At 44.9% G+C, this 24,125-nt stretch overlaps 1 protein-coding gene across 41 annotated transcripts in view; it reads left to right on the top strand.

Annotated features, from left to right (window-relative positions):
* The window catches only part of clasp1a (cytoplasmic linker associated protein 1a), a 414,750-nt gene that overhangs the window by 121,544 nt on the left and 269,081 nt on the right, over nucleotides 1-24,125 (top strand). For all 41 annotated transcript variants that reach the window (XM_072470321.1, XM_072470304.1, XM_072470277.1 and 38 more), the window contains exon 8: nucleotides 23,104-23,174. In XM_072470321.1, the coding sequence (XP_072326422.1) occupies nucleotides 23,104-23,174 (71 nt within the window). The remainder of the gene's footprint in view (nucleotides 1-23,103; nucleotides 23,175-24,125) is intronic.

Raw genomic sequence — 24,125 nt, 5'->3', positions numbered from 1 at the left:
TGGATTTGGTTTATAATCATGTGTACCGAGGTACAGTGAAAAGGATTGTTCTGTGTACAGTCCAGATAGATCGTCTCATACTGTTGGTGCGTCTTCTCAGACTTGTGTATCTTCTGCCCAATGGAAGAGGTTGGAAGAGAGAATAACCCGGATGGGAGGGGTCTTTGATTGTGCTGCCCGCTTTCCCAAGGCAGCGGGGGTTGTAGACCGAGTCAATGGATGGGTGGCAGGTTTCCCGTGATGGACTGGGCTGTGTTCACGCGTCTGTAGATTCTTATGGTCTTGGGCTGAGCAGTTGCCATACCAGGCTGTGATGCAACCAGATGGGATGCTTATATGGTGCATCTGAAAAATTGGTAAGAGTCTATGTGGACGTGCTGAATTTCCTTAGTTTCCTGAGGACGTATAGGTGCTGTTGTGCTTTCTTGGTGGACCAGGGCAGATTGTTGGTGATGATCACATCTAGGAATTTGAAGCTGTCGACCATCTCCACCTCGCCCCCATTGATGCAGACTGTGGTGTGTACGATACTTTGCTTCCTGAAGTCAATGACCAGCTCCTCTAGGTTTTGGAGCTTTGTCATGAGCTTGGCTGGGATTATGCTGTTGAAGGCGGAGCTGTAGTCAATGAATATGAGTCTGACATAGGAGTCCTTGTTGTTGAGATGCTCCAGGGGTGAGTGTAGGGCCAGGGAGATGATGTCTCCTATGGACCGGTTGTGGTGATATGCTAATTGCAGTGGATCAAGGCATTCTGGCAGTATGGAGTTGATGTATCTCAATCTTTGTTTACAGCTGGGGATTTATTGACCTGATAAATTTAGAAAGTGCTTTACTGCACGTGTCCAATCCAAGAGCAGGGATAAGCCATCTGTCTGAATATGACTTAACAAGCATCAGCTGCTGAGCCTATATACTGATAACTGATGAAAATGCTCAATATAGTTTACTGACAGAAGGAGATGGCTAATGTTGAATTGCCTCTAATCCTGGTTTATCCATCCACGATTTGGCTTCTGGATGCCAACGTGGTGCAGAGATGTTCAGTGAGACAAAATGAGAAACTTCAGTACATATGCAGTAATTTACATAGTCAAACTGATGTCCTCTGGCTAGAACTCTGGATGGTAGCTCAATTCATTCCTGGCCTTATCTTCCATTTTTATCCAATGTCTTCATTTCTGCTATTTTGCTCCGGTTTTTCAAACTACTTTATATATCTTTTGGGCTACTGCACCTTTTGGACCGCTTATTGTGCTGAGTAAAGCAGTTGATGTGGTGTATATGGATTTCTGATCCAAACTGCTAAATCACCCTGAATCCCATGCCTCTGTATTTTCTGCAGTAGCCTATCGTGGGGAACCTTATCAAACGCTTTACTGACATCCATATACACCACATCAACTGCTTTACCCTCATCCACCTGTTTGGTCACCTTCTCAAAGAACTCAATAAGGTTTGTGAGGCACGACCTACCCTTCACAAAACCGTGTTGACTATCTCTAATCAAATGATTCCTTTCCAGATGATTATACATCCCATCTCCTTATAAACTTTTCCAAGATTTTGCCCACAACAGAAGTCAGGCTCACTGGTCTATAGTTACCGGGGTTGTCTCTACTCCCCTTCTTGAACAAGGGGACAACATTTGCTATCCTCCAGTCTTCTGGCATTATTCCTGTAGACATGACTACATAAAGATCAAAGCCAAAGGCTCAGCAATCCTCTCCCTTGCTTCCCAGAGAATTCTCGGATAAATCCCATCCGACCCAGGGGACTTATCTATTTTCACACTTTTCAGAATTGCTAACACCTCCTTATGAACCTCAAGCCCTTCTAGTCTAGTAGCCTGAATCTCCGTATTCTCCTCGACAACATTGTCTTTTTCCTGTGTGAATACTGATGAAAAATATTCATTTAGCACCTCTCCTATCTCCTCGGACTCCAAGCACAACTTCCCACTACTGCCCTTGACTGGCCCTACTCTTACCCTAATCATTTGATACCCTGACATATATCTATAGAAAGCTTTAGGGTTATCCTTGATCCTACCTGCCAAAGACTTCTCTTGTCCCCTCCAGGCTCTTTAGGTCCTTCCTAGTCAACTTGTAACTCTTGAGCGCCCTAACTGAACCTTCATGTCTCATCTTTACATAGCCTCCTCCTTCCTCTTGACAAGTGTTTCGACTGCTTTAGTAAACCACGGTTCCCTCGCTCGACCACTTGCTCCCTGCCTGACAGGTACATACTTATCCATTGCGCTGTAATGTTCTATGTTCATCTGTTCCACACTTTGTATTGAAAATTGGGAATCATTGGGTTTGATGAAAAGATTGTACAGTAATGGGAATGATTGCAGTTTGTGTCATGATATCCACATTAGCATATCATACCCAACATGACAGTTTGCTCCTCAGTTTAGCACTTGAATTTGAATCCATCAGAAACTGGGGTAAAAGCTTTTATGTTCTTGGATTTCAGGAAATTACTTTATGCAATCTTGGCCTCATCCTAGGTGATGCGGTGTAGCATAAATTTCCAACATTTAACACTAATTGGCATTGTATTACTATTCCTCCGAGGTTGAGTGGTTAGAGTGAATAATGTAAAGGTTACATTAGTCTAGCAGTTAAGTTAGGTTTTTCTGAGGATTAATGGACTTTATGACTTTTATTTTAAAGGATGATACTGCAGCAGAGTGGTTAGCACTTCTGCCTCAACGCCAGGGACCCGGGTTCAATTCTGTCCTTGCATGACTGTGTGTGGAGTTTTACACATTATCCCTGTGTCTGCTCTGGTTTCCTACCACAGTTCAAAGATGTGCAGGTTAGGTGGATTGGCCATGCTAAAATTGCCCTTTAGTGTCCAAAGATGTGCAGTTTTGGTGGGGTAACTGGGATAGGGAGGGGGAGCAGCCCTAGGTAGGGTGCTCTTTTGGAGGGTCGGTGCAGTATCGATGGGCCGACCGGCTTCCTTCTGCACTGGAGGGATTCCATGATTGTGAAGCTGATGGAAGCTTGGTTCTGCTGTACTTGATTCGCCAGTGTCTGATGTTGACAGTGCAATAAATGAATTGCTCTATTTTTATGATGTTGGCATCTTATGTAAATAGTTATTTGTTTTAACCTGGTGCCTTTTGTAAGGAATGTTTTGTGTGCTCCACATGGGATGGGGCCACTTTGGCTGTTGTTATGCAGGCGCATTTTGTGTCCTGTTCACTGACTACGAAATTCTGCAAATATCACTGACATCAATTAACTTGTGTTGAGGTTTAGTAGGTTACTTGAACTCTCTTCAAATAGTGAAATTAGGTTGTTGATATTCACAATTAGAGCAAAGAAAGTAGGGCTGTTTAATTTCATTAAAACAGCACAGTGCTAAATAGTGGCCCAAGTTTTGAGTTGGGCCTTGAACCTTTCCTGGACAAGAGTTTTACCAAATGAACCATAGAGGTGCAATTGGATGAAGGTTTTCTTTTAATTAGATTGGTTCTTAAAATTGTTAATAACATCTGCAAACCTTTTGAAATAACTAGATGATAGGGTAAGATATATTCCATTTATTGTGTTATACATGTCGAAATGTTTGCATCAAAGGAACACTTGTAATTGAATCTAATTCATTGGGTAATGAAGGTAGATCTTTATTTCAAGACCTGTACTTGATTTGGGCAGCATGGTAACATTGTGGTTAGCACTGTTGCTTCACAGCACCAGGGTCCCAGGTTTGATTTCCGCTTGGGTCACTGCGTGGGTTTCCTTCGGGCGCTCCGGTTTCCTCCCACGAGTCCCAAAAGATGCACTTGTTAGGTGAATTGGACAGTCTGAATTCTCCCTCACTTGTACCCGAACAGGTGTCGGAATGTGGCGACTATGGGATATGCACCGTATCTTCATTGCAGTGTTAATGTAAGGCCACTTGTGACACTAATAAAGATAATTGATTATTGTTTCGTGTTGTTTGATTTTGGATTTATTGGACCTTGACTTCACTGCAGTTTAGTATTTCACTTTCTTAGCACTGGGTATTCCACCTTTGAGATTAAAATGGAATATACGTTTTCAATTATCTCAGCTAATTTGGTGAGATCAAATTTACAATTGAGGCTAAGACATCCTGTGACCAAACTTCCCGTTGATACCTGTATATAAATGTAAGAGGAATTTACCTTGATCTGTTCCTGCTGCTGGATTGCTAATTGTGGGTGTGATTCTCATTATATTGTTAATCAAAATGTGATAAAGAATGCGATGAGATTTTGTCATAGCAAAGCTCATTTTTGTGGTACAAACTTTCCACAGTTGGCAGTGCAGATTTTTGGAGCAGGTTTGATCTGGACTGTAGCCTGTAGGTTCTTGGGGGGGGGAAAGCAAGATGCACAGCTTAAATACGTTTGTATTCACTGCGTCCTTCAGTATATATTTTTAATGAAGCTGAAAATTGACCAAGGTAATGAAAGTACAGGCCATAAGATTGAAGTGTTTTTCTTTCACAGTACGTTTTGTGCATATTGTGGCACCAGTTGGTTGAACTATGAATATTTTGATGAGGGTCTGCACACTTGCTTTGATGGGAATAAATCTTGGCGAGAACAGCATAAATATTAATTTGTTGCATTTGGTAAATTTATTTGTAGAGACGTTAATGATGGCCAGAGTTATGACTGAATATGTTTCAACAGCCATAATGAAGTACCCCCTGATTTGGTTCAATAATGTGTGTTAATTTCACCTTTACACTAGCTCCCTTTCTATTGCATCAGTGTAAATTTTCCCTCTTCCCAAAATGTAGGTATTTGGAATTATTAAGTACCAGGTTTGGTTTAATATAGGGTGAGATCTTCCAGCTGTTCATGCTGGCAGGATCTTGCGGTCTCATCAATGGCGCAACCCCCTCCTTGTGGGTTTCCCGGCGGTTTGTGGGGGTATTCGATGGGAAATCCTATTGACAGCGATGGGACCAGTAGATCCTGCCGCCGACAAACATTGCGGGAGGCCAGAAAATCTAGGGAATAGTAAACTCTTGTAATTTTGTTCAAGTATAATGAAATAATTACATTTTGTAATCAATATTTGTAATGCTGTGCGTAGAGGGAGAAAAAGCTGGAGAGAAAATCCATTATCGAAATATTGTGGTTAGAAGGAAAACTCAAATATCATAAACAGGATAATTGTAGCTCATTCCTCTTCAATGAAGATCACTGCTTTTCCTTGTTAATTTACCACATGGCATTTATTTTCTTTCAAGCATACTTTTTAAAATTTCCTATGAGAAGATAATTATACTGTTCAAAATTTGAAACGTGTAGCATAAACTGGTAAAATCTTATGAACGATGCAAATTAAATGGAAAATCTTGAGTTTTTCTGTCAACAAACAGACGAGACCTTTTAAATCTAGTCCGTCAGCACTGTTCATTGATGACAGGTAAATAATTAGTCATTTTGAATGCGGAAAGCTAATTCAATCCTTCTAGGAAGTTTTAATGATTCTGTATTAGTTTGGATGCACAAGGGTTGCATTGTATGCCTGATTGAAAAGAAGGTAATGAAGGCTGCCGTTCTGTTTATAAAAAAAAAAGGAGAGCAAATGTATTTATTTTCAACCTGGCTTCTTCCGTTTGCTGCCATTTCCAATTCGACATGTCCCTATACTTAGTTATTGTGGGGAATGCATGAGTGACTTTTGAATCAATTTTGTTCACTGCATCAGCTGGATGAGTTGACACATTCGTAGATTCACTAGATCAAGATCACTTTATTCTAGAAGGAATTTGTTCTGAAAGGCGTTTATATAAGTAAACAAGTGACAGATGAAATTTGATGCAGGGAAGTATGAGAACTAATTCATTTGGTTGGAAGAACGAGGAGAAACAATTGAGTACATTGCTAAAGGGGGTGCTGGCGCAGAGGAATCTGGGGTGTATATGAGCAGAAGTCATTGAAGTTGGCTGGGCAAATCAGCAGAGTGTTGGGTAAAAGCAGACAGGACCCTTGGGACAAAGAATACAAAAGTAAGGGAGTAATGATAAATGTGTATAAAACACTGGTTCAACCTCAACTGAAGTATTGTGTCCAGCTCTGAGAAGCATGCTTTAGGGAGGATGTGAATGCATTAGGGAGGGTGTGGAAAGGATTCCCAAGAAAATAAATTTCAGGTTGAGTACTTGTGAATTGAGGAGTCCTGACAGCAGGTGGGGTGGACCTTTCCCATTGATGGAAAGATCAATAGATGCTGATTTAAGATGATTGGCAACAGAAGCAAAGGTGTGATGAAGAAAAACTTCCTTTACGTACTGACTGTATGATTGGAATCTGGAATGCACCTTTTAAGAGTAGAGTGGAGGCAGATTCAATCATAGCTTTTCAAAGAGGTTTGCATCATTATCTGAAGAGGAAAGATTGCATGGTTACAGGGGTATGGCACCAGATGCATTGAATAGGGGCTGTTTAGCACAGGGCTAAATCGCTGGCTTTGAAAGCAGACCAAGGCAAGCCAGCAGCACGGTTCAATTCCCGTAACAGCCTCCCCGAACAGGCGCCGGAATGTGGCGACTAGGGGCTTTTCACAGTAACTTCATTTAAGCCTACTTGTGACAATAAGCGATTTTCATTTCATTTTATGTTGCAGAGAGCTGGCACCGACATGATGGGCTGAAAGACCTCCTGTGCCATAACCATTCAATAATTCTATAAACCTTGCACAAAGTGTATAAACTGCTCAAAACTGCTTTGTCCCGTAATCAAAAGGTGAAGAGCTTGATAAGGCATGGATTTTGGACTTGTGCCTGGCATCGCTTGGAAGTGCCAAGAACCATTGTTTTTGAACATTAAATGTGGTACACCTTTTTAAAAAAAAAAGATTTCATGGTTTTCAGATTTTACATCAAACTATAGGACAGGTGTCATTTGGGTAATGTCAGTTCTTAATTTATCAAAATAAGAGGTTGGAGGGAGGAAGTTTAGGAGTCTCTTTACTGGGATTTATTCCCTAAATGTGTTTTTAATTTGCCAACAATTAATCAAAGGTATTTGTGACTGGTTCAGTTGTAGTTCAGTATTTTTAATCACTCCTGTGAATGACGGCTTTTCTGCCTTTGCAACAACTGCTCTTAGTCCTCTGTGATTAAGATTGACTCAGCTACAGCTACCAAGCACCTGTCACCCAAATGTGTAGAAGTTGACAGCTATGCATGGCCCACTTAGCATGCATTCTATTAAACCACTTCCTTAAGAGAGTGTGAAACTTGCAGAAAATATTTCAACAATCCAGATTCGATAACTGAATTTTTTTTAATGCTGTTTTCCAACCCTGCCTTTAATGCACCTGCTTGCCAAGTTAAATATTTGTTGGCTGAGGTTGTTTATTATATGTTGGGAACATTTTTCATCCTGCTATTGATGGTTCTTCTACACTTGCCATGTTTTACAACTCCGTGATCGTGGCTCTTCAATTTTCATGATCCTTGAGGTTATCTTTTATACTTAATCTTATACCTTTTTTCCTCCTTCATCTCCATCTTGTCCTCAATTTGGCCACCCGGTTTAAACCAGGCAAAGATTTGTTAAATCTGTCTTTTTTAGTTATATGGTGAGTATAAATCTAAAGCTGTTTTAAAGTAATGTTAAGATGTGAACTAATTCATGGCTTCATGTTGAGTTTTTACAAAAATATACTTCATAAAATTTGCAAAAGTACTTTACATAACATTTCAACTTGAGCTATGAAATACAACTTGTCTCCATAGAGTATGTTCAACTCTTGAGGTGCCTCTATACAATTGTAATACTCTTGATATTGCAATATACATTCCATGGCAGGCATACAGCCAGAGGGCAAAACATTTCAAATTGGAAAATTATAGAAAGTGCAATATAATTCTACATTCCTACAAACTACATGTTCTTCTGAGGTACCTTAATACAATTTTAATGCTCTTGATATTCACAAAGTACATTCAAATGTCCGACATACAGCCCAAGGGGTTATTCAGATTTTCTAGCCCCTCCGTGTACTTATGCCTGATGGGCCTTAGACAGTGACCGTAGTACATTGCATCTCCTCCCCAAGCTTCAGACGTAGTCCTAGACCTTGGAATATGCCAATCTGCAACATGTTGTCTAGGACAACACTTTGCATTGGAAGATCATGTTACGAGCGCACCAATGAGCCTCTTTCACCAAGTTGTTGCTTGAGCTGCTGTTGATGTTTATTTTGGCGTGTGTACCTGGGAACAGCCTATAGAGTAGAGTCCAACATCTCAACGGCTTGGGATGAAACTCAACAAAAACTACAGCATCTCTCTCCAGGCCTTCTTTGAAAAGGCACAGTCGAGAAAGTGAACAACGGTCTCTTCCTCACCACAGTCACCTAGAAGGCAATTGCAGAGGGAATTCAGACTCTAGGCATGCAGACGGAACTGGCAGGGAGGGCCTTTCTCACCATCATCCAAACTAGGTATTAGTACTTGTTTGAAAGTTCTGGTGATGAGGCATTCTGCCAAATTACTTTGACCGTCTCAGGGAGCCATTCAACGGGATCTACCACCTCCTTTTCCCAAATGCCTCTCGAATGTTACATGCAGGCCACTGTGGAGAGACAAGGGAGCTAACGTTTCTAGTCTGGATGGCTGTTTCTCAAAGACACTCTATTTCTTTGTCATTCTCTTTACTCTTTGTCATCCAGACTTGAAATGTTAGCTCCCTTTACTCTCCACAGTGGTCTGCATGTAACCTGTCCAGAATTTTCTGTTTTTGTTTCAGATTCCAGCATCCGCAATAATTTGCTTTCATTTACATGCAGACCACTACCTGATGGAATTGTGACAAAGGTATTCTTCTGTATAACTCTTTCCACGGGGCAGACCTGCACCACATATAGCAACACCAAGAACACCTCCCACTGATGACCAGGTTCTTGACTACAATGGAGATGGAGCGTAGCTCACACATGCCTAGTTTTTGTTCAACTGTAGTTACTTGGTACTTTAAGTTTCCAGCGCGCACCGGTTCCTCCCAGCCATATCCCCAGCACCTTCCGGCAATCTGACCAGTGAAGCAAACAAAAGATCAATCGCCTCAGCCCCAAAGAACTTGGCATCGCTCTTCCTGCAATTTACCTTGGCTCTCGAGGCCATTTCAAATTGGTTGCAGATGCTCATTAATCTGTGCACTCTGTGCACTGAGAGCAGATCCTAGCAGAAGGCGGCAACCTCGTCCATGTACAGTAAGTTCTTGACCTGAATGTTTCCATTGCCTGGTATTGTCACTCTATTACTCAAATCCTTCCTGATGGGCTCAGCGACAGATCTAAACAACTCATGACCAGGAGAAAGGCAGCCCTGCCTGGCTCCAGATTTGATTGGAAACCTTTATGATTCCCACCTGTTGATTGAAACTGCACGATTGATACCTGTGTAAAACATTCGGATCCAATTGCAGATTCCCTCCCCAAACCCCATTTTGGAGAGCATATCCATCATGCAGGTCGTATGTCACCAATTTCTAACCCCCAACTACTTGTCGACGAGGTAACAATGCCTTTCCTCAGAGTCTGACATGTGCTGGCCAGAAGCATACTCTGGTACACTTCCAGAAGACCTGGGTCAATTCTGTCCCACCGAGCCGAACTCAGCTGGTAAGCTGTCTCTTTCAGCAGTTTACTCTTCTCAACGGACTCTTTGCTCGTCCCGACACCTCTTTGTTAGAGGACAGGAAGGATAGGGATGTCGTACTGTTTGTCAGCTTCACAACCTGGCAGAAAATGATTTGCTCATCCTCAAAACGTCAGATGCAATGACATTACCAAGCTATCTTCTTCCTTCAGGTTGCTGATCACGGAAGTGTGTTAAGTGCAGGGTCTTATTGTTTGCAAAAATATGCTTTACTTGTAAAATATCTGAAAGAACATTACAATCATTTCAAAATGGCCATCACAATGCAATGATATTCAGGTTTTCTACATAGAGATAATGTTACACTCTTCAACACAGTTGCAATGCATGTAATATTTACCATATTCATTCAATGTGAGTCATACAGCTCCAGGGTTCTTTACAATTCCCCTCCCCTTGGTGCACTGGATTAAAGGTCTTAGACTGGATTTTTCCCCATTGTGCCTCCTGCGGTAGCTGCTTCAAGCTTCAGCGCATCTGTCAGCACATAGTCCTGGACTTTAGAAAGTGCCAGTCTGCAACACGCCAGGGACAACTCTTGGAACTGGAAGACCAACAGTTTTTGGGCTGACCAAAGAGCATCATCTTTCACCGAGTAGATGATCCTCCAGTAGTAACTAATGTTTGTTTCTGTGCTTCCTTGGGAACAGCCCGTTAAGTGCTATACTATGGAGCTGCTTGGGATGAACCACGTCAAAAAATAATTCCTCTCTCCAGACCTTCTTTGTGAAGGCATGTTCTACAAGGAGATGGCCAATGGTCTTTTCCCCTCCACAGCCACCTCGAGGGAAACTTGTGGACGGTGTGAGACTCTGGGCATGTAGGAAAATTCTGGCAGGGAGGGCTGTGGCGAGTGTGAGCTCTGTCTGCATGAATTTCCCGTAACTAGCTTTATTCGGCATTGCTTTTTGATTGGCTAATCTTAGCAACAGATAACATTACAATCAACGAGGCTGCCTACTTTTGAAACATTTTACTGTTGATGTAGTTATTTTTATGAATTTAAAGTACCCAACTTCATTTTTTCCCAATTAGTGTGGCCAATCCACCTACCCTGGGAGTGAGACCCAAGCAGACTGCACAAGACGGCCAGCATCGAACCCGGGTCCTTGGCGCCGTGAGGCAGCAGTGTTAACCACTGCACCATCATGCCGCTCTTCTGTTGATACAGTTCTGATTAGCTGGAATTCAGTCCTGTAAAATTCTGCTTTCGTGCATAATCGGATGTGGAACATTATAAGTAGGGTCTGGTCCAATAAATTACCAAATTTACCTTGTACTCTTTAGCTGGTTGAAAATCAATTTGTTACATTACCATCGAGTTACGCAGGGCTTGAGCAAGGATCTTTTAATATCCGGTATATCGTGAAAGGTTCAGCAGATTATGATCTGTCTTGATTTGTTGAAAATTGATGTTGACTTTTAAAAAAATATATATATATATTTATTAAAGTTTTTTTTAACACAATTTCTCTCCCTTACAAACAATAACCCTCCCCGCCCCTCGTTACAAAAAAAAAAAACGAGAAATCGCGCAGAGCAAGATGTATACATGGCAAAATGATATATTTACACAGCTTTGTACACTGGCCCTCACCTGTACGTGCCAGTTTCCCCAACCCTTCATGTTATCTCTTGCTCATCCACCCTCCGTGTGTGTGTGTGTGTGTGTGTGTGTGTGTGTGTGTGTTTGTTCCCAGGACGTCCCCATCCCCCAAGGCTGCTGCTGACCGACCGACCGTCCTCTAACGCTCCGCGGGATAGTCTAGGAACGGTTGTCACCGCCTGTAGAACCCCTGTTCAGACCCTCTCAAGGCAAACTTAATCCTCTCCAACTTTATGAACCCAGCCATATCATTTATCCAGGCCTCCAGGCTGGGGGGCTTCGCCTCCCTCCACATTAGCAAGATCCTTCGCCGGGCTACTAGGGACGCAAAGGCCAGAATGCCGGCCTCTTTCGCCTCCTGCACTCCCGGTTCGTCCACTACTCCAAATATTGCTAGCCCCCAGCTTGGCTTGACCCGGACTTTCACCACCTGAGATATTGCTCCCGCCACTCCTCTCCAGAACCCCTCCAGTGCCGGGCATGACCAAAACATATGGACATGGTTCGCCGGGCTCCCTGAGCACCTTCCACATCTGTACTCTACCCCAAAGAACCTACTCAACCTCGCCCCCGTCAAGTGCGCTCTGTGGACCACCTTAAATTGTATCAGGCTGAGCCTGGCACACGAGGAGGAGGAATTAACCCTACCTAGGGCATCAGCCCACAGACCTTCCTCGATCTCCTCCCCCAGCTCCTCCTCCCATTTACCCTTCAACTCTTCAACCAGCGCTTCCCCCTCTTTCAACTCCTGGTGTATTTCTGACACCTTGCCCTCCCCGACCCATACACCCGAGATCACCCTATCTTGAACTTCTTGTGCCGGGAGCAACGGGAATTCCCTCACCTGTCGCCTCAAAAAAGCCCTCACCTGCATATATCTAAAGGCATTTCCCGGTGGTAACTCGAACTTCTCCTCCAGTGCCCCTAGGCTCGCAAACGTCCAGTCGGTGAACAGGTCCCCCATTCTTCCAATCCCCGCCCGATGCCAGCTCTGGAACCCCCCGTCCATCTTCCCCGGGACAAACCGGTGGTTACCCCTGATCGGGGACCACACCGATGCTCCCATTGCACCCCGGTGCCGTCTCCACTGGCCCCAGATCCTTAGCGTTGCCGCCACCACCGGGCTCGTGGTATACTTTGTTGGCGAGAGCGGCAGCGGTGCCGTCACCAACGCCCCCAGGCTCGTTCCTTTACAGGACGCCATCTCCATCCTCTTCCATGCCGCCCCCTCTCCCTCCATAACCCACTTGCGGATCATCGGCACATTTGCTGCCCAGTAGTAGCTCCCCAGGTTTGGCAGCGCCAACCCTCCTCGGTCCCTACTGCGTTCCAGGAACCCTCTCCTTACTCTCGGGGTCTTATTCGCCCACACAAACCCCATAATACTCCTGCCTACTCTCTTAAAAAAGGCCTTGGTGATCATGATGGGAAGGCACTGAAACACAAACAGAAACCTCGGAAGGACCACCATTTTGACCGACTGCACTCTACCCGCCAGCGAGAGCACTAACATGTCCCATCTTTTGAAATCCTCCTCCATTTGCTCCACCAACCTCGTCAGATTCAGTTTATGTAGGGTCCCCCAACTCCTGGCTATCTGGATCCCCAGATACCGAAAGCTCCCCTCCGCCCTCCTCAGCGGTAGGTCCCCTATCCCTCTTTCTTGGTCCCCCGCCTGTAATACAAAGAGCTCACTCTTCCCTACATTGAGCTTATAGCCCGAAAACTCCCCAAACTCCCTTAGAGTCTGCATGACCTCCACCATCCCCTCCATTGGATCCGCCACGTACAGCAACAGGTCATCCGCATATAGCGACACCCGATGCTCTTCTCCCCCTCGGACCACCCCCCCCTCCATTTATTAGACTCCCTCAATGACATGGCCAATGGTTCGATCGCCAATGCGAACAACAGGGGGGACAGGGGGCACCCCTGCCTCGTCCCTCGGTACAGTCGAAAGTACTCCGGCCTCCGCCGGTTCGTCACTACACTCGCCATCGGGGCTCTGTAAAGGAGCTTAACCCAATTGATAAACCCTACCCCGAACCCAAACCTACGCAGCACCTCCCAGAGGTACTCCCACTCTACTCGGTCAAAGGCCTTCTCCGCGTCCATTGTTGCCACTATCTCCGCCTCTCCCTCTTCCGATGGCATCATTATCACGTTTAAGAGCTGCCGCACATTGGTGTTTAGTTGCCTGTCCTTTACAAATCCCGTCTGGTCCTCGTGGATTACCCCCGGGACACAGTCCTCGATCCTTGTGGCCAGCACTTTTGCCAGCAACTTTGCATCCACATTGAGGAGCGAGATCGGCCTGTACGATCCACATTGCAGTGGGTCCTTGTCCCGCTTTAGGATCAAAGAAATTGTCGCTTCCGACATTGTCGGGGGCAGGGTCCCCTCCTCTCTTGCCTCATTAAAGGTCCTCACCAGTAGCGGGGCCAACAGGTCTGCGTACTTCCTGTAGAACTCCACTGGGAATCCGTCCGGTCCCGGGGCCTTCCCCGCCTGCATGCTCCCCAAACCCTTGCTCAGCTCCTCCAACCCAATTGGTGCCCCAAACCAGCCACCTCTTGCTCCTCCACCCTCGGGAATCTCAGCCGATCTAGGAATCGTCTCATCCCCTCTTCCCCTGCTGGGGGCTGGGATCTGTACAGCTCTTCATAAAAGGCCTTGAATACCTCGTTTATTTTCGTTGCACTCCGAACCGTGGCTCCCCTTCCATCTTTGACTCCCCCTATTTCCCTCGCTGCCATCCTCTTACGGAGCTGGTGTGCCAGCATCCGACTAGCCTTTTCCCCATACTCGCAGGTCGCCCCCTGCGCTTTCCTCCTCTGTGCCTCCGCCCTCCCTGTGGTCAACAGGTCAAACTCCGTCTGGAGCCGTCGTCTTTCCCCAAGTAATCTTTCCTCCGGGGCCTCTGCGTATCTCCTGTCCACTCTCAAAATCTCCCCCACTGACCTCTCCCTTTCCATACCCTCTGTCTTCTCCCTATGAGCCCTAATGGAAATTAGCTCTCCCCTGATCACCGCCTTCAACGCCTCCCGTACCACCCCCACCCGCACCTCCCCGTTGTCGTTGGTCTCTAAGTACCTTTCGATACACCCCCTCACCTTCCCACACACCACCTTGTCCGCCAGCAGTCCCACATCCAGCCGCCACAACGGGCGTTGTGCCCTCTCCTCTCCCAGCTCCTGTTCCACCCAGTGCGGGGCATGGTCCGAAACGACTATAGCCGAATACTCCGTCCCCTCCACCCTCGGGATGAGCGCCCTACCCAGAACAAAGAAATCTATCCGGGAGTAGGCTTTATGTACATGGGAGAAGAAAGAAAATTCCCTGGCCTGCGGCCTTGCAAACCGCCATGGGTCCACTCTCCCTATCTGATCCATAAACCCCCTAAGTACCTTGGCCGCCGCCGGCCTCTTTCCAGTCCTTGATTTGGAGCGGTCCAGTGCTGGATCTAACACTGTATTGAAGTCCCCTCCCAATATCAGGCCTCCTATCTCCAGGTCTGGAATGCGCCCCAACATGCACTTCATGAATCCTGCATCATCCCAGTTCGGGGCGTATACGTTTACCAACACCACCCACGTCCCTTGCGGCCTACTGCTCACCATTACATATCGCCCTCCATTGTCCGCTACAATAGTCTTGGCCTCAAATGACACCCGCTTTCCCACCAATATTGCCACCCCTCTATTCTTCGCGTCCAGTCCCGAGTGGAATACCTGTCCTACCCATCCCTTTCTTAACCTGACCTGGTCCGCCACCTTCAGATGTGTCTCTTGGAGCATGGCCACATCTGCCTTCAGTCCCTTTAAGTGCGCGAACACTCGAGCCCTCTTCACCAGCCCATTCAGGCCTCTCACATTCCACGTTATCAGCCGGATTGGAGGGGCTCTCACCCCCCCCCCCCCCGCTAGACCCCTGTCTAGCTTTTTTGCTCCCCATGTCACTCCCGTAAGTCAGCTGACGCCTGCTGACCCCGGCTTCCCCCGCCGTCCCATTGACCTCCGCGCGTGGGAGTCTCGCAATCCATATGCATTCCTTCGTTTCCCTTCCCGCCTTTCTTCGCGCGCGCGGGAAAAAACCCGCTCCGCCCCCTCTGGCGCAGCTCCTGTCGCGGCCTTGTCTCTCCCCCAGCCCATGTAACATTTCCTGCGCGTGATTGACCCCCTATATACAACAACCATCACACATCAAACCCCAAATCATCCCCCCCCACCCTCACAAACCCTCAGTTAGAGTCCAACTTTTCGGCTTGTACAAAATTCCACGCCTCTTCAGGCGTTTCGAAGTAATAGTGTTGGCCCTTGTATGTGACCCACAGTCGCGCTGGCTGCAACATTCCGAATTTCACTTCTTTCCGGTACAACGCCGCTTTGGCCCGGTTGAAACCCGCTCTCCGCTTTGCAACCTCTGCTCCAGTCCGGGTATATTCGGATCTCTGCATTGTCCCACTTACTGCTCCGCTCCTTCTTGGCCCATCTCAGGACCCACTCTCTGTCCGTGAACCGGTGGAACCTCACCACCATCGCCCTTGGCGGCTCATTTGGCGGCTTCTTCGCTAGCACCCGATGTGCCCCGACCAACTCCAGCGGCCTCGAAGGGGCCTTCGTGCCCATCATCGCCTCGAGCATCGTGCCCGCGTATGCCCCGGCATCAGCCCCCTCCACTCCCTCGGGGAGACCCAGGATTCGCAGATTCTTTCTCCTCGACCTGTTCTCCAGGTCTTCGAGTCTTCCCGCCCCTCTCTTGTGTAGCGCCTCGTTCTGCTCCACTCTCACCACGATGTTGACTTTTTAAACTGTTAACAGCAATATGGCTAAATTGGCTATCCAGCCCAGGAAGACAATGGGTGGTGAGGCTGTATTATGTCAAGAAAGTTTAAAGATAATTATGTTCTTTGTGCATGACTCAATAAATATCAATGTGTTGTGAAAGGATAGAGAAAGCAGACTGCTTCTTGATCTCCAATCCACAGTCCTGCTGAATTTCTATTATAATGATCTTTGCACATATTCCTGTGCATGCTATGTGGATTAGCCAAGCCCAAATAAATGGATATGTTAAACCAACACTTATTAAGGTCTATTTACTTAGATACTAATTACTTTGCATATTGCAAATAACACTAATTTGTATTGATTAGCCGCTCATACTCTGTTTCTTGTTGTGCTTTCTTTTGATGATTTATTTGCATAAAGGCAACTTACAGCACCAAGTAATTAAAAACAGAAACTGCAGAAAATATTCAGCAGGTCACACTGCATCTGTGGAGTGAGGGTCATCAATGTGAAAAGTCAATTCTGCATCTCCCCAGTTGTCAGACCTACTGACATTTCCAGCATTTTCTGCTTGTGCTATTTCTGATCGTTCATTCATACCAGCTTAGTTTGTTTTGTATCCAGAAAAACAAATGCAGCGATGAGTTCAAAACTATTGCACTACAAATACTCACCAGTTCCTTCGACAAAATAGCTGAGATATAAAGCGTTGCCGTTGAGCTCCTATGTAGATTTACTGGGTTGATGAGGAATGTTGAAGTGCAGCTGTAGAAGCGAGTATATTCCTGAAGTCAATATAGAGATCGACAGCATGTGCTGACAGCTCTTGCCTGTTGCTCCCAGCTACGATCTTATAAAGGACGGACAGCCTGGCTGCATCTCTGCACATTTGTGGAGGCCAGATTGTGACATTTACTGAGCAACTGTCAATCAATTCTGTGCTGAGGTATTGAGTCCAAGAGGAAGCATAATTTGTCAAACAAGGTTACAATATTTAATTACTGGGCTTTATACGTTGACAAAGCTGGCAGAACTGATCACTGGGGCAGCAGGATCAAGAAAATGTTCACAATATTTGGGAATGCAAAAATTAATTCCTTTCCATATGTTCCAGGTTCCGCCCCTTAGCTCAGTCTGATTTCATACTGAAGAAACCATACGCAAGCTTGAATGGGGGAAGAAAAAAAAAAATGATGCATGTTTAAATTATTTAAGATTGAACATAGGAGCATATGAATTAGGAGCAGAAGTAGGCAATTCAGCCCTTCCAGCCTGCTCTGCCATTCAATTAGATCATGGCTGATCTCTTCCTGGTCTCAAATTCACCTCCATATCTGTTCCCCATATCCCTTTAACCGGCTCGTTGATCTAGAGGTAAGATTCTCGCTTCGGGGGTTGTGCTGCACGAAAATGAGAGAGGTCCCGGGTTCAAATCCCGTAAGAGCCCTTTGATGTTGTTTAGGGCAGCACGGTAGCATTGTGGATAGCACAATTGCTTCACAGCTCCAGGGTCCCAGGTTCGATTCCGGCTTGGGTCACTGTCTGTGCGGAGTCTGCACATCCTCCCCGTGTGCGCGTGGGTTTCCTCCGGGTGCTCCGGTTTCCTCCCACAGTCCAAAGATGTGCAGGTTAGGTGGATTGGCCATGATAAATTGCCCTTCGTGTCCAAAATTGCCCTTAGTGTTGGGTGGGGTTACTGGGTTATGGGGATAGGGTGGAGGTGTTGACCTTGGGTAGGCTCTTTCCAAGAGCCGGTGCAGACTTGATGGACCGAATGGCCTCCTTCTGCACTGTAAATTCTATGAAACCCATTGTTTAAAATCAGAAATATATCTGTCTCCTTGAAACCATTTAATGACTCTGATTCCACCGCACTATGGAACACCGAGTTCCACAAATTCACCACCCTCTGCGAGAAGTAGTTCCTCCTCATCTCAGTTCTAATTCTACTGCCTCTCAACCTATATCTGTGACCCCTGGTTCTAGGTTGCACCACAAGGGGGAACAGTTGGTCTCCGTTTACTTTATCAATCCCTTTTAGTATTTTATATCCCCAGATCAGATTGACTCTCAGCCCTCTAAACCCCAGCGAGTATAAGCCCAAACTTTTTGATCTCTCTTCAGACACCAGCCTTTTCATTCTTTGAATCAATCTGGTGAACTTCCACTGAACTGCTTCCAATACCACTACATCCGCCCTCAAATAAGGAGACCAAAACTGGACACACTACTCCAGATGTGGTCTATTCAATGCCTTATCCAACTGCATCAACACGTCTCTACTTTTATACTCCAGTTCTTTTGTAATAAATGGGGCTAGCATTCCATTTTCCGCCTTAATTACATGGTATACCTGCATATCGACTTATCTCCTCTTCACTGCCTGCTTTCCCACCTATTTTAGTATCATCCTCAAATGTTGCTATGTTACACTCTGTCCCTGCTTGCAGATCATTTATAAAGATTGTAAATAGTTGAGGTCCAAGGACTGACCTCTGCGGCACTCCACTAGTTACAGTTCGCGCCAGCCAGAGAAGGACCCGTTTATCCTGACCCTCTGATTTCTGTCAGTTAGCCAAACCTCCATCCAATCTGGTACACTATCCCAATCCCCTGCGATCTCGCCCTCTGGATCAGTCTTTTATGCGCCACCTTGTCAAACGTCTTCTCGAAGTCTAGATGTACCATATCCACATGTTTCCCATTATCCACCTTGCTGATTATGTCCTCAAAGACAATGGTTTGAGCTTTGTCTTTCCAAATGTTCAGTCATCTCCTGCTTAATGATTAATTCCAGCAACTTCCCCATCACTGAGGTCAAGCTATAACCGGTCTATAGTTTCCTACTTTTTGCCTCTCCCTTTTTGAATAGGGGCATCGCATTATTATTAAAAACATTTTTTTTCTCCAATAAAGGGGCAATTTAGCGTGGCCAATCCACCTATCCTGCACATATTTGGGTTGTAGGGATGAGCCCACGCAGACAAGGGGAGAATGTTCAAACCCCACACGGACAGTGACTCGGGGCCAGGATCGAACCCGGGTTCTCGGCACTGTGAGGCAGCAGTGCTAACCAATGTGCCGCCGTGCCACCCCAATGGGTTTTACATTAGTGTGTTTCCAATCCACAGGGACCATTCCAGAATCCAGAGAATGCTGAAATATCATAACCAATGCATCTACTATCTCTACTGCCACCTCCCTTGATACCCGAGGGGTGCAGGCCATCAGGTCCTCATCTGCCTTTAAGACCATCGGTTTATTCAATACTGTCTCCATGGTGCTGGTTATTGCACCAAGTTCCTATGTATTAACTGTAGTTTTTGGAAAAATGTTATTATCTTCTACCATGAAGACAGGCAAATTATTGGTTCAGTGCCTCCGTCGTCATCGGTGTTCCCCATTATTACCTCACCAGTATCATCATCATCTAAAGTGCCAACATTTACACTAGCTATTCTCTTTGTCTATACATGTGTATAGAAGCTTTTGGTATCAGTGGTTATGTTTTCTGCTAGTTTCCTTTCATAATTCATCTTGGCTCTTTTGGTTTTATTTTTTGCAGCCTTTTGCTGAACCTTAGTTCTCCCAATCCTCCAGCTTGCCACTAGCTTTTGCAGTACAGGATGCCCTGTTTTTGCCTTTGTCTTTCTTGTTTAGCCATGAACCTTTTTTTCTCCTTTTACAATTCCTGAGGACTTTAATTGAGAGGTATTTAATATCTCCCTGAACATCTGCCATTGTTCCTGAACCGTCCTGCCCTCCGTTATCTGTGCGCAGTCTACTTGGGCCAACTCTTCCCTCAGGCCTGTACATTTACCTCTGACCAACACTGAAACTCCAGTATGGTACCTTGTCTTCTGAATTAGAAATTTTAATAATGTAATGTTTGTCTCCTTGTTCAAGCTTTAGATGCTGTCTAATTAAAAGCCGGATTAGAACGTAATGTTACTGTGCTTTTGAATAAAATTGAAAAGGCTTTTGGGAGTTAGAAAATTGAGTTGCATACTGTAAAAATCCAATAGAAAATAACTAGGAAATGAGAAAATTTACTTTTGTTGTTATACAGCATTGATAATGTTTACACATCAGTATGTAAGAAAGCTTTGTAAATTGTTTAATTATCACTTGTAGAAGTAGGATCTTGCATTGTATAGTGCTTTTCAAAGACTTTAGGATGTACCTTAGTGCTGTACGGCAATGAAGTGCTTTTTAACGTAGTTCTGTTGTAAGACAGGAACATCTGCTGCCAATTTACACTCAGCAGGGTCCCACAACAGCAGTGAGAGAAATAAAGTTGAACTGAGCATGTGATCTCCTTGAGGGTGAAATGCATACATTTTCACATGTGCTGAACAAGTTCCCGATTGCATTACATGAAAATTAATTGCATAAAGAATTGATGTTGTGAGGGAATCCAGCACTACTACCTCTTGCTCTGGGCCGCAGAGGAGAATGGTTGCGATGCAGTACTGAGGGATGATCGGAGCAGAGGCTGAGGGCATAAACCTGTGGTGTGCCCTGGGCTTCAGTGCAAGTGCAGAGAATACCTGAGGGGACAGGCTATCTGAAAGCTGGCTTAGTTTTTTAAAAAAGTGAAAATTTGACCAAAGGACAGGGTATTGGTGCGAAAAGAATGACTCAAATGACTGGGTTTTCGGAGTTGCAAAACAGAAAGCCCATGTGACAGTAAGTTGGGTAACGTACAGTAAGAAGTCTTACAACACCAGGTTAAAGTCCAACAGATTTGTTTCGAATCACTAGCTTTTGGAGCGCAGCTCCTTCATCAGGTGAATGAAGAGGTAGGTTCCAGAAACATATATAGACAAAGTCAAAGATGCAATACGATACTTTGAATACAAGCCTTTGCAGTTAATTAAGTCTTTACGGGTCCAGACGGAGCAACTGGAGAGAGGGATAATCACAGGTAAAGAGGTGTGAATTGTCTCAAGCCAGGACTGTTGGTAAGATTTCCCAAACCCAGGCCAAGTTTTGTAGGGTGAATGTAATGCGGCATGAATCCAAGGTCCCAGTTGAGGCCGTACACGTGTGCAGAACTTGGCTATAAGTTTCTGCTCGGCGATTCTGCGTTGTCGTGTATCCTGAAGGCCGCCTTGGAGAACGCTTACCTGGCGATCAGAGGCTGAATGCCCTTGACTGCTGAAGTGTTCCCCGACTGGAAGGGAACATTCCTGCCAATTGTTGCGTGATGTCCTTACAGTAAGTTGGGAGCAGTTGTAGAAAAGGATCAGTTCTAAGCAGCTGAAGTGCTGGCATCAGCTCCATGCTGCTGAGCGGCCTGGGGTCTTGGAAAGCCCTGGAGCAGTAGTTGCTTGGTGCAACTAGGAGTTGGATCACCGAGCTCGTGAGGAGTGGTCAGGTTGGTGAAGATGGCAACTGGGGAAAGGTGAAGCCCACGGTGAGCAGTGGTTGTTTACTCAGTAAGTTATTGGTAGGGACATAGTGGTTAGATGGCTAACCCTACGGGATGCAGTATCTGACAAAGTGTTTGAGTGGCTGGGAGGGGATCAGTTGTTGGGAGCAATTTGAGCTGGAGTCCAGATGCCCGAGCACTCATTTCAGGCAGATCTTACGAATTTGCTCAACAGTCTACTCCGATTATCGTGATCAAATAGTGAGTCACAATGTCCTTTTAAACTTTATCCTCTCCTCTTCATGAGGATTTTCAGTTCCCCTCCTTCTGGGAGATAATCTGATCTCCAATCAACAGCAGTGCACAACCAGCCTGAGTTCCAAGGGCACAGTCTTCACCACAAATGACACATGACTGAAGAACCTGCTCAACTCAGTCTGGTTCCACCAATGTTATCTTCAAGGAGCGGAAACAGCTGTAGCAACTATCTCTGCCTATTCTCAGCGTGTCCCATGTTTGTTGGAAATAACTGACATTACCTAATCACCTGGTATAAGCAATGTTGTTGTTTTTTTGTCAGATGAGATCTCTTTCTGTAACTGGCCCTTGACCTATTTTCCATGTGCCACCACCAACCACTCTTGGAAGAGACGAATAACAATGGCCTGAAACTAGTTCAAATATTCTGTGAAATTATTTTCCAATCCTTCATAGACAGACTCATCATGTAAGGTGCAGGAATCCTCACACCCATGGTCTTGCCTTGCATGCAATGACCAGACAGCCATCTAACATCAGCTTGAAGTAATGTCAAGTGTCAGGCTTTAGAACCATCTTTGAAATCCTGTTTCACAGTGTGAATGATAAAAGCAGTTATTGTGGCAGCGATCGCAATACAGTATGCCAAACTCCCAAATTAGTGGAATGATTGGCTTCCTGATGCTATAGAAATCTTTACCCCTGTGCAAAGCGCTGACTTAATTTCACCTTTTCAACATATTGAGGCATAAGATATCAAGAATTGTGCAAAATAAATTAATATCAATCACCCGCTTGTTCCAGAAAAAAAAAGTTAAAAAAATTAAAGCAATGTCAGTGAAAAGAAACTTCACGCCCTCTCTGATGTAGCATTAAGGGAACTAAAATGAAGAGTTCATTTTGTTATGAACAACATATTTCATACAGATGGTGGGACAATGATAATAATAATCGCTTATTGTCGCAAGTAGGCTTCATTGAAGTTACTGTGAAAAGCCCCTAGTCGCCACATTCCGGAGCCTGATCGGGGAGGCTGGTACGGGAATTGAACCTGTGCTGCTGCCTTGTTCCGCATTACAAGCCAGCTATTTAGCCCACTGTGCTAAACCAGCCCCCAATCGACAGTCCAGTTGAAACATTTTTGTTCTTTCTCATCCCAAATCTATAATTTTATAACATATGTATAGTACCATTTAACTACTTTTTTAATTCTGAAATTTGGTATCGCTGTAAATGTAGTGCCTTTTTGACAATGTTCTTGTGGCCCTCTTGTTTGATTCAAGGATCTTACTGATACCTTCCAAAGTGCCGTTTCAGTGTGTCGAATTATCGCTCGCAGACTTTGAATATATTATCTCCTGTTTTTATATGTTCATAATGCCATTATTTGTTTTCTTAAAACAGGTTGAATGTAATTTTTGCAAAATTTGACGAGGTTCAGAAATCTGGACATATGGCTCTCGCTTCAACAGCTGGTGAGTAATCTGGTCTCTTATTTTCTAGCTGTTTTTGAAATTGGGGATATTAAAGAATCATCATGAGCTTCCTTTTGCAATGATCTAATATTTGTTTTTAGCAGTGGAAGCAATTCTGAATTCAAATTTGTAGGCTTGGTTTTAACAGCTGGCATAAGTATTTGATCTTTGTGCTTGATTGAACAGGTCATGAGTGAATCAAATTTTATATTTCAATCCCTACGTATTTAAAAGAAATGCGTACATGCATATTTAAAAGAAATGTGTACAGTCAACTGTTTAAAAATTGATGCAGGGCAGAAAGAAATGTTATACAAGATAAATATTTATTACTTTTTGATTTTAAAAATGATTACCATATCTTTCTTTGATCTGAATGCTAATGTGACACTGTTAGATATTTGAAAAGATTCATCTTGGTTGTTTATATTTTCTAACACTACTTATAGGACTACATGGGCGGGATTCTCCGGTCCATCAGCTGTGTGTTTCTTGGTGGCACGCGGTTTGGAGGCAGCGGGATTCTATCTTCCTGGTGCTTGGCAATGGGATTTCTCATTGACCCCACCACATGCTGCCAAGAAACCCGCGAGTGGGGGTGCACTGTCAGTGGGAAGAGAATCCCAGCAGCTGGGGATTTCCAGCCTATATTTTAAATGCTTGAAATTATGGTTTTATCATTTGCTCTTCTACTAACCTGGGAGGGTTTAAACTAGTATGGCAGGGGGGTGGGCACGGGAGCAATAGGTCAGAAGGTGAGAGCATTGAGGGAGAAGTAGGGAATAGGGACAGTGTGGCTCTGAGGCAGAGCAGACAGGGAGAAGTTGCTGAACACAGCGGGTCTGGTGGCCTGAAGTGCATATGTTTTAATGCAAGAAGTATTACTGGTAAGGCAGATGAACTTAGAGCTTGGATTAGTACTTGACACTATGATGTTGTTGCCATTACAGA

This window comes from Scyliorhinus torazame, chromosome 2 (genome assembly GCF_047496885.1).
Source record: "Scyliorhinus torazame isolate Kashiwa2021f chromosome 2, sScyTor2.1, whole genome shotgun sequence".
NCBI lineage: Eukaryota > Metazoa > Chordata > Chondrichthyes > Carcharhiniformes > Scyliorhinidae > Scyliorhinus > Scyliorhinus torazame.
This window is presented reverse-complemented; position numbering and strand designations above follow the sequence as displayed.